Source organism: Onychomys torridus, chromosome 2 (assembly GCF_903995425.1).
Source record: "Onychomys torridus chromosome 2, mOncTor1.1, whole genome shotgun sequence".
Lineage (NCBI taxonomy): Eukaryota > Metazoa > Chordata > Mammalia > Rodentia > Cricetidae > Onychomys > Onychomys torridus.
The window spans coordinates 130,777,207-130,791,854 of record NC_050444.1 but is presented as its reverse complement, the minus strand read 5'-3'; the positions used below and the strand labels follow the sequence as shown (position 1 = coordinate 130,791,854).

Genomic DNA, 14,648 nt, shown 5'->3' with positions numbered 1-14,648 from the left:
AGAGAAAGATTATCTGCTAAAATTAGATGTACTAAAATGAAAAACTAAAAATTCTACAAAACAGACTTACTAACTCCAAAATCCCAGTTAGATTAAGCCATTTAGTCTCTCAAACATTCTGATGACCTTTGAGGATAGCAAGGTTTTAAAAAATAATTTTGTATTTTATTATATTTATTTCATTTTGTATATGTATGCCCATGTGCACAGCAAGGTGCTCAAATGTGGAAGTCACTACTTTCTCCTTCTACCATGTGGGTCCTGGGGACTGAACTCGGGTCATCAGGCACCTTTACGTGCTAAGCCATCTCACCATCCCAAGATACAAGAGGTTAACATCTGAGTCAGGATGGCCCTCAAATCTTCAGAAAGGGCATAACTGGTTTAGTGTACTTCTAAGAAAAGTAATGATTGTGCACAAAACTCCAGAAAGATTGCTATACTGAGTATTTATAATTCTAGAAATTCTCACACTGGTAGGACTACCTCATACTTACTAACTTCAATCAGTGGTCACTAAGAACGTACTGTACCACATGTCCACCTGATGGTACTACAGAGAACTTGAGAAACCGATGCCTGTCATCCAGGACTCAGAGGACATCCACTTCTGAACTTCAGTTTGATTTGGCTTCATGTCAAGGCAGAAGCATCCAAATGAAGTTAACTGATGTTTTTAATTATTATTATTATGGGGAGGCAGGTTGCATGCCATGACATGCATGTAGAGGTCAGAGGACAACTTAGTGAAAGTGGTTCTTTCCTTCCACTTTTCCATGGGGGCCAGGATTCAAACTCGGGTCTCCAAGCTATTGTTGCAAGTACCTTTACCCGCTCAGCCATTTCTCTTGCCTTTCATTAATTTTGTTGTTGCTGTTTGGTTTTGTCTGATTGGCTTTTTGGGGTTTTGTTGTTGTTGTTTGGGGTTTTTTGGTTTTTTGTTTTGTTTTGTTTTGAGGGGTTTTTTTAGATAGATTTCACTGTTGCCCAGGCTGGCCTCTAATCTGAAGTCCTCCTGCCTTAGTATCCTATTGTTGGGATGATAGGTATATACCCAGTAACATGATACCATTTTGTTTTTTGTTTTGTTTTGAGAGATGGTCCCATGTAGCTCAGACTGGCCTTGAAGTCATTATATGTGTAGCTATGGATGACTTTGAATACCTGATCCTCCTACCTCTGTCTTCTAAGTAATGGAATTATAAGCATTTGTCATTATGCCTCACCAATAAATTAAATTTATTAAATAAAAATGCCAGGTAGGCCTTACTGAGATGATGACATATGGGAAGACTTGAAGGAAGTAATGGGGTTAGCCAGGTTTTTACAAAGTTTTTGAAGCAGTCAGTCAATGTAAACACTGCAAGGTAGAAATCTGGTGTAATACATTTAAGAACAGTGAACCAGGGGAGAACAGCAACTAGTTCTAAGGAATAATGTCCAGGCCAAGAGGATGGCCAGGGAGAAAAACCACCTGACAGACACCAAGCCTGAGCACCCACAGAGAAGAAAGAGAACCAACCACTGCAGGCTGGCCTCTGACCCTCTGACACACACACACCTACACACAAGAAACAAAGCTGAGTCCCAGCCTCGTCTGAAGAGAGTTCTAGGATAAGACAGGGCTACACAGAAAAACCCTGTCTCAAAAAAACAAAATAAAACATTATTAATGAAATAAGGTCAGAGCCAGGCATGGTAGTACATATTTACAACCCTAGCATTCAAGAGGTGGAGGCAGGAGGTTGAGGTATTCGGGCTTACCTCAAGTAAATAACCAGTTCAGACTTTTCTTCTTTTTTGTTTTTTTAAAAATATCTTTAGAGAACCCTGACTAATAGAGGGTTTGGGGATTACGTTAGGTTTCTTGTTTGTTTTTAAAAACTCCTTGTAAACAAAGGAGTAAGCTTGTGGCGACAGCTCAGTGAGGGAAGCACGAGCACACAGGCTAAGGACCTGAATCTGGCCCCGGAATCCACATATCAAAGCCAGGTACTATGATGATCCCCATGTTGGAGAAGTAGAGACAAACGGACTCCTGGGGCTCATTGCCAGCCAGCCTAGTCTACTGAACAAACTTCAGGCCAGTGACAGACCCTATCCCAAGAAACGAAGTGGACAGTACCAAATGAACACCACCTGAAACTGACCTCTGTCCTCCACACACACACTGAAACACAAGCACAAGAGCGTAACTTAACCTATGTTGGACAATTATTACCCTAGCTGATAAGCTGAAACTTGATTAGGAGATGAGAAGTGATGGATGGGGCAGGAATATGTTAGGAGGCTGCCTCAGTAGATGCAGATGGTATAGCTTGAATCTGGGATGTTCCCCCAAGGTGCATGTGCTAAAGGCTTTATGGACCACCTCCTAGAAGGCACTACTGGGGTAGGAGATGGACCCTCTAGAAAGTCAGGTCACTGGCAGCACACTTTTGAAGGAGCTAGCAGAACCCCGGCCCTTCCCTCTCTTGATACTGCACTCAAACAGCTAAAACTGTGATCCAAAGCAAACCTTTCTCCCTTCGAGGCTGACTCTCTCAAGTACTTTGTTGTTGAATGTTACATGTTATGTCTCACTATGTAGCCTGAAATGGTCCAGAACTAGCTATGTAGACCAGGCTGGCCTGAGATTCACAGAGATCCACCTGTCTCAGCCTCTCCAGTGCTGGAATTGAAGGCATGCACCTTCATACCCAGCCTTCAAGTATTTCGTCACAGCGACACAAAAATTATCACACCAGACAAGAAAATAGCTTTGGGTAAGGTATCAGTAGTAAAGGTGGTGAGAAATACTTAGGTTCTGCATATATACACTGAAGACACAGGACTTACTTGATTGGTCACAAGCTATAAAGGACTCTTCTATAACACGAAGGCTTTTCCTGAGTAAGGAGGAAGATTTGAGTATTCTGAATCAATGTGGTAAAACCTACAGGTGAGACTTTCTTGAAGTAGAAGACCAGATTTCTGCTGAAAAAGTATAGAATTCTAATACCAAAATGTTGTGCTGGTCCATATAATTTTGAGCCGGGCAGTGGTGGCACATGCCTTTAATCCCAGCACTCAGAGGCAGAGCCAGGCGGGTCTTTGTGAGTTCAAGGCCAGCCTGGTCTACAGAGAGAGATCCAGGAAAGGCACAAAACTACACAGAGAAACCCTGTCTCAAAAAAAAAAAAAAAAAAAAAAAAACCACTTTGAGGTGGGCAGTGGTGGCACACACCTTTGCTCCCAGCACTCGGGAGGCAGAGGCAGGTGGATCTCTGTGAGTTCGAGGCCAGTCTGGTCTACAGAGTAAGATCCAGGACAGCTAGGACCACACAGAGAAACACTGTCTCAAAAAAAAAAAAAATTATTGATGACTTTTTTTTTGATATTTGATATTTGTGTTACATCTGTTGTATGCCTAAATGCATGTGTGTATTTAATGTGTGTTTAAATTCAACTTTTAAAAAATGTACACTTATTTATTTTTATTCTCTCATACATTATTACATCTGACCACATTTTCTCCTTTCTCCACTCCTCCCAGCCTCCCTCTATTCACTCTTCCATTTCCCTTCAAAAAATAAAAAAAATAAAAAAATTAAAAATTAAAAAAAAAAAGAGCAGAATATCAACCAAACATGGCATAACAAGTTATAATGATACTAGGTACAAACCTTTCTATCAAGGCTGGATGAGACAACTCAGAAGGAGGAAAAGGGTCCCAAGAGCAGACAGAAGAGTCAAAGACACACACCCATTCCCACTGTTAGGAGTTCCAACAGAACATGAAGCTACACAACCAAAACAGAGGACCTAGTTCAGATCTATACAGGTCCGTGATTGTTGCTTCAGTCTCTGTAGCCCCTATGAGTCCTGCTTAGTTGATCCTGTGGGCCTTGTTCTTCTGGTGTCCTCAACCCCTCTGGTGCCTATGAGAGTGATCCTAGCAAGACTCCCAGAAATGGGGGATACTGAGCCTGAACTGGCCATCTTCTATAACCAGGCAAGGCTTCCAGCAGTGGGACTGGGACACCAACCCAGCCATAGAACCTTTGACCTACAATCTGTCCTGCCTGCAAGGTGTGTTGGGGTAACGGTGATGCAGAACTTATGGGAATGGCCAACCAATGACTGGCCCAACTTGAAGTCCTGCCATGAGAGAAGCCCATGCCTGACAATGCCTGGATGGCCAGAGGCTAGATAGCCCAGAGACCCACAACTGTCAAAAAAAAAAAAAAAAGAAAAGAAAAAGAAAATGATTCCTAAGGATGTTCTGCTATACTCACAGAGCAGTGCCTAGCCCATTTGTCATCACAGAGGCATCATCCCACAGCTGGTGGGAGCAGACACCGATCTACAGCCAAACACTAGACAGAGCCAGGGGAACCCCACAGAAGAGGGGAAAGAAAGTCTGTAAGAGCCAGAAGGGTTGAGGACATTTATTTATTTTTATCATGTGCATGCCTGGTGTCTAGACCTTAATTTCCAGTTTCAACATCTTTTACTTTAGCACTTCCAGATGAATTAACTGTGATGAGCCTAGTGTGTTATGGTAGAATGGAGAAAAAGTTATTAAGACTTTTACAGACTGACTCCATTAAAATGATCAACATTATATGTAGGGTGAAATGGTCAATATGAGGCTTTATAGCTAGTAAATTATGGGATTTTTCTTCCAGGCTAGAGAGCAAAACCAGGAAACTATATATGCTAAATAAGCATTCTATCAATGAGCTATACCCCAAGTACTATCTCTTATTTTATATGATTTGAAAGGAAAAGGCATAAAACATAAAAATATAATATTGGACAGTATATAACAAAGGGACAGGGGAAGTTGGCACAAACTTTTAATGCTAGCCCTTGCACTTGAGAAGTAGAGGTATATAGATCTCTGTGAGTTCAAGGCTAGCCTGGTCTACATAGTGAGTCCAGTCTATCCAGGGCTACATAGTGAAACCCTGACTCAAAGTAGGGGACAAGCAGAGGCAGGTGGATCTCTGTGAGTTCAAGGCCAGCCTGGGCTACAAAGCGAGTTCCAGGACAGGCTCCAAAGCTACAGAGAAACTATGTCTCGGGGAAAAAAAAAAAAGCATAAAACCAGTTGGGTGAGATAGCACACGCCTTTAATCCCAGAGGCAGGTGGATCTGAGTCTGAGACCAGCCTGATTTACAGAGTGAGTTCCAGGGCAGCCCGAGCAACACAGAGAAGCCCTGGGAGGGGGCTTCCTCCTTCCTTCCTATTCTTCCTTTCTTTTACGAGAAATGTGGTGATGGCTCATGTTAAATAAGGAGAGCATAAAACAGAAAAATCCAAGAATCATGATGACAGTAGAGCTGCTGTAACAGCCCTGTACTGTCCATATGGACAAAAATTAATTTCTATCTCTGGAATTCGTCATTTTGTTTACTTTTATAATTTACAACTTTTATTTTATTTTTTGTTTTTTTTGTTTTTTTTTTTTTGAGCTGAGGATCGAACCCAGGGCCTTGCACTTGCTAGGTGAGTGCTCTAACACTAAGCTAAATCCCCCAACTTTTATTTTATATTACCTAATTTAAAAAAAATTTTGGAGACTGGTTCCCATGTAGCTCACATAAGCTTCCAGCTGGCTTGAATTTCTGATCCTCCTGCTTCCAACTCCCCAGTGCCAGGGATCAAAGGCTTGCACCACCACACCCAGCTTTATGTGATGCAAGGATCAAACCTGATAGGCAAACAATATGCATTACTGTTTAAGTTAAATCATGTTCCTGACCCCCTAGTTAATGCCGATAGAAAATTCTATCTTTAACAACAATAACAAAAAAGGTATGAGTGGGAGTATTTTTGTATCACCAAAATCTCAAAAGGCAGTTAAGAAAGAAGTCAGCAGACCATCCAGCCAACCACTCAGCATGTGACGAACAGTAACACTGACGAAGACCTGCAAACGCGAGTCTTACCTGAGACGTCCTGGTGTACTCTTCATACAGCCTGTCATACTCCTTACTCTTCTCCTGGTACTGGGAGTGGAACTCTTGCAGGTTTTTACCCACTGCATCAATGTTATCTTCTTTTACCAACTGATCCTACACAGGCAAACAAAAATAAAATGAAGGAATGTTATGTTATGAATTCTAACTTGTTTTTCCAGGTCTACTTACATTCAAAATATATTTCAACTTCAGACATTTTAATACCAAGCACCAAAAACACTTCATTTGATTTCATGAGGATTTTGTTCTGTTCTGGTTCTTGAGACAGGGTCTCACTATGCAGACCAGGCTGGCCTGGAACTTACAGCAATCCTTGCCTCTCTAATGCTGGGATTAAAGGTACACACCACCCACCCGGCAAGCAAAACACTTTTTAGTGACACTAAGATCAGATTTTAAGTCAAATAAAAATATTTTATTTTAAAATTTAAGAAATATGGGGCTAGAGAAATGGCATAAGAGCACTGGTGTTTTTCCAGAGAACTGGGGTTTCATTCCCAGGACCCACATGGTGGCTAACAACCATCTGTAACTCCAGTTCCAGAAGAATCCAATGCCCTCTTCTGGCCTCAGTGGGCGCCATGCATATATATAAATGCACAGACATACAGGCAGGCAAAAACACAAAGTAAAATATAACAAAATTTTAAAAAAAGAAAAAGACTGGAGGGATGGGAGAGATGGCTTAGTGACTTGCTGCTCTTTCAGAGAACCCAAGTTCATTCCCAGCACCCACCTCCAGCAGTTTACAACTCCTTGTAATTCCAGATGTGATGTCATGTCTTCTGGCCTTTGGAGGCACAGGCACACAGGCACAAGGACACACAGGCATGCACACGTGCACACGCATGCACACACACACATATACACAATTTTTAAATTAAAAAAAGAAAAGGCCTCACCAAATGAGTAACTTTTTATGTAAGAAAGTAAGCCTACAGATGCTGTAGAATATTATTTTAAGATGTGTTACATTTGTTTATGCTGTGGAACATTTGTTTAATGATGCAAAGATGTGTTTTTTTATGTTGCATTTGCTTAACTCTGTGAAGCTGTGCTAATTTGCCTGTCTAAAACACCTGATTGGTCTAATAAAGAGTTGAATGGCCAATAGCTAGGCAGGAGAGGGATAGGTGGGGCTGGCAGGCAGAAAGAATAAACAGAAAGAGAAAAAGAGAAAAGGAGGAGTAAGAAAAGAAGGAGGAGGAGAGGAGGACACCAGGGGCCAGCCACACAGTCACACAGCCAGACACAGAGTAAGAAGAAAAAAAGCTATATAGAATAGAAAAAGGTAAAAGCCCAGAGGCAAAAAAAAAAAAAAAAAAAAAAAAAAGGTAGACAGGATAATTTAAGAAAAGCTGGCAATAAATAAGCCAAGCTAAGGCCAAGCATTCATAAGTAAGAATAAGATTCTGTGTGTGATTTATTTGGGAGCTGGGTGGCAGGTCCCCCAAAGAGTAAAAAGAAAACCCAACTATACTCCTTTCTCTGTCTCTCTCTCTCTCTCTGTGTCTCTCTTTCTCTCTCTCTCTCTCTCTCTCTCTCTCTCTCTCTCTCTCACACACACACACACACACACACACACACACACACACACACACGGTATGATAGCAAAAACCTAAAATCCCAAGAACTCAAGAGACTGGGGCAGGAAGATCAGAAATTAAAGGTCACCATCAGCTACATAGTGATTTCAAAGCTAGCCTACCTACATGAAACCCTATTTCAAAAAACAAAAATAAAAAAACTAATCTAAAGTAACTAAAATGCTACTTAGAAAATGTATCTTTTTCTTTTATTTCTTTTTTTGGGGGGTGGGAGTGGGGAGATAGGGTTTTGCATTGCCCTAGTTGGCCTGAAACTCAGAGATCCACCTGCCTTAAAGGCAAGCACCACCACACTCAAGATTAACTGGGAAAATAAATATAAACTAGACTTTTTTTTAACCAATAAGCCTGATAAATAGAATAAAATTATATGAAATACTGCTATGAGAATGTCTATGGTCATACCTGTTGGTATCTGGATACTGGGTACATCAGCTTCACATCGAGTTTGGGATTGTACTGAGCAAGAGATTCATGGTGATAGTGGTTAATGAGCTCCACCACAGAATTAAATGTCAGGGGGTCAGAAAAGCCGTATTTACCATCCCGATGATAGATCTTTATTAATTTATTATTTCCTCCCTTCCTGTAAACAACAAAACAATAACTGTAGCATTGTCCCCAGAATCCTCTTAAAACACTAATTTCATAGAGATATAAAAATTTAATTCACATCAAATAAATGTATTATCACGCTAATATGAATGGGTGGTAAAACAGCATACATTAACAATGAGTCTGCAAGTATATATTCCTTTTTATTGTTGCCGTTTCTTTTTCAAGGCAGGGTTTCTCTGTGTGGCCCTGGCTGTCCTGGAACTCACTCTGTAGCCCACGCTGGCCTCAACTCACAGAGATCCACCTGCCTCTGCCTCCCCAGTGCTGGGATTAAAGGTGTGCACCACCACCACCCGGCATATATTATTTTCTTACCTATTTTTCTTTCTTCTTCTTCTTCTTTCTTTTTTATCCCTTTTTTTGTTTTGTTGTGTGTTCTTGAGACAAGGTCTCTCTATAGCCATGGCTGTCCTTGAATATGCTCTATGGGTCAGACTTGTCTTGAACAGAGATCTGTCTGCCTCTGCTTCCAAGTACAGGGCCATCACACCTGACCTGTTTCTTTCTTTCCTTTGTTTTTTCCTATTTGTTTTGTTCATAAAATACCTTAGTTATAAAAAATCAACACAACTAGGTTGAATGTGGCAGTGCACATCTTTAATCTCAGGCCTGTGTGTCCCACGCCACCCTGGTCTATATGGTGAGTTCCAGGACAGTCAGGACTACATGGAGAGACCCTGTCTCAAACACAAAACAAAACAAAAAACCAAAATGTACACAACATTCAGTATCAACAAATTTAGCCCAAAATATTACTTAAACATAACTAAAATATAATTAAATTATTTCTTTTGGTTTCTTTTGTGAATTGTTTTTAAATTTTGTCACAGAGAACAAAGGCAATGTCAGCAGGACAGCTGTGTCTGAGCAGAGGCAGAAGCCAGCTCCATATAAAGGGAATTATAAACGTTTGTCTCAGTATTACTAAAACACTCAAGATTTTACTACAGATATAATTTCATGCTTAAGTAGCTCAGACCACCTTTATTTACTGAGTCAAACCCAAATAAACCCTTAAAAGATCATTTATAGACCAGGCAGTGGTGATGCATACCTTTAATCCCAGCACTTGGGAGACAGAGCCAGGCAGATCTCTGTGAGTTCGAGGCCAGCCTGGTCTACAGAGTGAGATCCAGGACAGGCGCCAAAACTACACAAGGAAACTCTGTCTCAAAAAACAACAAACAAACCAAAAGATCTTTTATAAGACCAAGTGTGGCAGCACATGCCTGTAATCCTGAAACTTTGAAGGAGAATCATAAGTGTGAGAGGTTGGTATACCTGGGCTGCAAGGCAAGACCTTGCCCCAGAAAAGGAAACCAAAGAGTAGGAAAAAGAAAGGGGGGGAGGGGGAATAAGGAAGAAGAAGAAAAGAATTTCTAACTAAAATTAAAATTTTAATTAAAATAGCAATGGTTTTTGTAAGCCCCTGGGAAGCATAATCTAAACCCTCATCAGGCTGATTCACTACATAACAGCAAATACTGTGCTGATCCCATTTTTCTAGCAGCACTGTGAAATGGGGGAGGGCTTACATTTCTGTATGCTGTGCATTTATTATACATGACAGATGACACACTGGGATTTATGAAAGACTAAACAAGATAGGCCTGAGTCTATGGACTGCTTAAAATTCAAATTACACAAGGGGTTAGGTCAGTATTTAGATGGATGATGATCTCTATAAAATGCACACTAGAGGGACCACCTAATCATTTGTGATTACTACAGGTGTATACATACACATATACTGAATCCAAGATGGTCTCTCTTAAAATTCATTGAAATTGGTTGGGGGGTGGTGGCACACACCTTTAATCCCAGCACTCAGGAGGCAGAGACAGGTAGATCTCTGTGAGTTCGAGGCCAGCCTGGTCTACAGAGCGAGATCCAGGAAAGGCACCAAAACTATACAGAGGAACCCTGTCTCGAGAAAAAAAAAAGAAGAAAAAGAAATTCATTCAAATTAACATGCTGAACATCTGCAGAGGGCATGAGGTCCCTGTGCTCACAGATATGTACTAGGGAGACCAGGAATATTAAATACTCAGGGTTGTCTCCTCAATGGGGGAGATGTATAACCTGTTTTCCACTCAGAAGGCTGGGAATGATATTATGAATGTAGTTAATAACCTGATGTGGTGGTTTGAATAAGAATAGCCCCCTAGGGTTGGGGATTTAGCTCAGTGGTAGAATGCTTGCCTAGCAAGTGGCAAGGCCCAGGGTTCGATCCTCAGCTTAAAAAAAAAAAAAATGGCCCCCATAGGCTCACAGATTTGAATGCTTGGTCACCTTGGAGTGGCACTATTTGAAAGGATTCAGAGGTGTGGCCTAACAAGAGGAAGTTGTCACTGGGGGTGAGCTTTTAGGTTTCAGAAGCCTCTGCCAGGCAGGCCTAATGTCTCTCTTTTCCTGCTGCCTGCAGATCCAGATGTAGAACTCTCAACTCCCTCTCCAATATCATCTCTGCGTGCATGCTGCCATATTCCCCACCATAATAATAAACTAAACCTCTGAAACTGTAAACAAGCCCCAATTACATGCTTTTTTTTTTTTTTAATAAGAGTTGCTATGATCATGGTGTCTCTTCATAGCAATATAACACTTACTAAAACACTTGGTAATGTTTGCTATCTGTAGGGCCAATCTTTAAAAAAAAAAAAAAAAAGATTTATTTATGTATATGAGTTCTCTGTCTGATGTTTGTCTGCATACCATAACAGGGCATAAGATTCCATTACAGATGGTTGTGAGCCACCATGTGGTTGCTGGGAATTGAACTCAGGACCTCTGGAAGAGCAGCCAGTGCTCTTAACCTCTGAGCCATCTCTCCAGCCCCCTTGTAGAGCCAGTCTTAGCCTAAATCCCCCAAACTATTATGTGTGTTTACCCCAGACTCCTCCTCCCTAGATCTTGGGCATTGCTTCTCAGTCAATAAACCCTTGCTTACAGGAGAAGGCACCTGCACTTTACAACAGCCGAGGTCACTTCTGTGTTATCACAGGGCCACGCCTGACTCCCATAGGCTACGTGTGCTTCAGTCATCCTCCCTGGACCCTTACCTTGAGCTTTGTTTCTGAGTCAATGGCCTCGTCATCTGGAAGAGGCCATATGGACTTTGCAAAGAGTTTTCATGTCAGCATGTCTTAAGTTGTTGTACACACAGAGTTGAGTTAATTATCATCAAGAAACTTTTCCAAAACTGTGTTGTGCTTAAGTATGTCTAAAATAAACTGCTCAGGGTCAGATTCTAAAAGTTTGAACCAACACAGGTTAACTAAGTCATTTGCCTCACTCAAATGGTTACTCTGCCCTCCCTGTTGTTTACAGACCCCACAAACATCTACTGTGTACCAGTAACTACATGAACTACTATGGACACAATGATAAACATGCCATATACAGTCCATACTCTCACAGAACTTAAAAGCCCATGTGTATTTTACAGGTTTGTGGTTTGGAGAGGAGAGGGCTGCGTTTTGACTTTTGGGTTGTGGGGCTTTCTGTTGTTTGGGTTTTGGCTTTTTGAGACAGGGTTTTAGGTTTTATACTGTCACCCAGGTTGGCCTGAAATTTGCTGTGTAGATAATGCTGGCCTCAAATTTGTGGCAGTCCTCTCCCCTCAGGCTAAAAATAGAAAATTAAAGAAGGGTTTCAGAGACAGCAGCTCATCAGGTATGAACCCTTGGCATCAATCCTGACAACTTCAGCTCAATCCACAGAACCTACTCAGTAGAAGGAAAAAAAACAGCACCCATAAATTGCCCTCTGATCTCCGTAAGTACACTATGCGACACATCCAGGCAGACAGATAGACAGACTGACAGAAACACACAAACACACACACACACACACACACACACACACACACACACACACACACACAAAGAAATTTTAAAAAGTAAAAATACAAATAAAGTTCCAGGCTACATAGTAACACCATCTTTAAAAAAAATTTTTTTTCAAATAAAAAAACAGCAAGGAGGCCCATGATTCTGGGGCTGACTGACCAAAAGAGAGGAGAGGAAGCAGTGTAGGAGGAGATATCAGATCATGAAATGGCTTGTGGACTATAGTAAGCCTTTAATTTTTAAAAAAGACTTACTATTTTTAATTATATGTGTGTGGTTCAAACTTGCAGGTGTCTGATGAGGCCAAAGGCTTCAGATCCTCTGGAGCTGGATTTAAAGAGGGTTGTGAGCTGCTGCAAAGAGGTGCTGGGGACAGAATTCAGGTCCTCTGCTCCACCTCAAGAAGCCCACAACCACCTGTCACTCCAGCTCCAGATCAGCTGCCTCTTCTGGCTTCCACAGGTCTTGTACTCACATGCACTTACCCAAGCAAAAAACACATTATTAAATCTTGTTTGAAAATAGTATTTCAAAATAAAATTATCAACAGATCCAATAAGCACTGAGTTTGGCAAAGTAAGACCTTGAATAAAATCTTAAAAAGGTTTTAGCTAATGATAAGCACACAAATCTAACTAAAATGAATCAAAGATAAGGCCAAGTTTGATGGCACATACCTTTGATCACAGCAGAGATGAGATCTCTGTGAGTTTGAGGTCAGCCTGGTCTACAGAGTTAATTTCAGGCCAGCCAGGCTACACAGTGAGACCCAGGTTTTTTTTGTTGTTTCAGGTTTTTTTGGTTTTTGGGGTTTGTTTGTTTGTTTGTTTTTGTTTTTTAAGGAAGAGGAGGAAAGAAAAAAGACAACAGAATAATTGGGGAAGAGGAGGGTGGGGCAATACTAGAGACTGAACTGAGGGCTTCATTTACACAAAACAAGTGCTCTATCACTGAGCTGTAGTCCTAAGATTTGGACGGGACAATGATGGGTTAGAGGGATGGATAAGAGCCATTGCACAAATAGAAATGTCGCCCCAGACTGAAGCAATCATTCACCAGACTTGGAGGAAGGCAAAGTGTTCACCCTAGTGGGCAAATACTGATAGCTATGACAGTAGAGTATGAGGAAGTTGCCGGGCGGTGGCGCACGCCTGTAATCCCAGCACTCAGGAGGCAGAGCCAGGCGGATCTCTGTGAGTTTGAGGCCAGCCTGGTCTACAAAGCGAGTTCCAGGAAAGGCAAAAAGCTACACAGAGAAACCCTGTCTTGAAAAAACAAACAAATAAAACAAAACAAAAAAGAGTATGAGGAAGTTGGGCTGGAGAGATGGCTCAGCAGTTAAAAGCATGGGCTACTCTTCCAGAGGACGTGGGTTCAACTCCCAGTACCTACATGGCAGCTTACAACTGTCTGTAACTCCAGTTCCAAGGGATCTGATACTTCACACCAATGTACATAAAATAAAGTTAAATTATTTTTAAAAATCTATTTTAAAAAAAGAGTATGAGGAAGTTCTCTTATGTGTAAACATTCCTAGTGAAACAGAAAGTACATTTCTTAGCTAAAAGGGAGAATTGCAGATCTGAGCTGGGAACAAGGAACATGTAGGTTGTCAAAAGTGAGAGGATAAATTAGGAATTATGAAATGCAGAAATGAAGCTAGATGCTAATAAGGTCCGTTTAAGATCAGTAGTCAAGAACTCACTGTGAAATCAATCAGTGGGTTTTGGCTTTTTCTCCACATTCAACTTCTCAAGTAAAAGCAAGTAGGTAAAGAGTTGAATTTAAGAAAAAATTGAGGATATTTTTACAGAGGTAATTATAATAATGAACCATGGACTCTAAGCAGAGCAGTAGAGAAATGAAGACACATCTTTGTGAATTTTTAGTTATGTCTCTCTCCCTTAATCTTCTTAAACAACAACAAAAAATTCGTGACATTCCTCTTTGTATCCTAGCACCTGGCCAATGCCAGGCAGACAACAGATTCTAAACATTTTTAAGTAAATAGTATTCTTATAGACCATCTGGTTACTAAGTTTATATAGTTGTTTCACGTGTGTGTGTGTGTGTGTGTGTGTGTGTGTGTGTGTGTGTGTGTGTGTTTTGAGCTGGGGATCGAACCCAGGGCCTCACACTTGCTAGGCAAGCACTCTACCACTGAACTAAATCCCCAACCCATGTGTTTTTTAAAAATATATCATTATTGGGGGAATGGCACATGCCACTAGTCTCTGGGTTGTTAGACTATGCACAGCAAGTGCCTTTAACCACGGAGTCATCCCACCAGCCCCAGTTAAACGCTGGCTAAGGACCTGAGAGCTTCTCCACTGCTGTTCTCTACAACCCAGGTTTGCTTTCATCTCTCCCATGGAAGGGTCACCAGTGACTTTAACCAAATCCAGACTGTCTCCTTGTCCCCAGTCCTTCCTTCTCTTTCTGTTCTTTGTTTTTCTGTGGTTGTGGGGGTTGTTGTTCTGAGGAGGGTCAGCAAACTGCCAGCAAACTCTACTAGCCAAGGATAGCCTTGAACTCTAGACTATCCAGTTCCCCGCTCCAGGTCTGGCTGGGATTACATGGCAGCTGGCATACATGGTTCTGA

At 41.3% G+C, this 14,648-nt stretch overlaps 1 protein-coding gene across 5 annotated transcripts in view; it reads right to left on the bottom strand.

Moving 5' to 3' along the window:
• LOC118577738 (phosphatidylinositol 3-kinase regulatory subunit gamma) overlaps window positions 1-14,648 on the bottom strand; it is an 84,217-nt gene that overhangs the window by 16,779 nt on the left and 52,790 nt on the right. For all 5 annotated transcript variants that reach the window (XM_036178368.1, XM_036178367.1, XM_036178370.1 and 2 more), the window contains 2 exons: window positions 7,983-8,163; window positions 5,938-6,063 (listed from right to left, as the gene is read on the bottom strand). In XM_036178368.1, coding sequence (XP_036034261.1) covers window positions 5,938-6,063; window positions 7,983-8,163 — 307 coding nt within the window. The remainder of the gene's footprint in view (window positions 1-5,937; window positions 6,064-7,982; window positions 8,164-14,648) is intronic.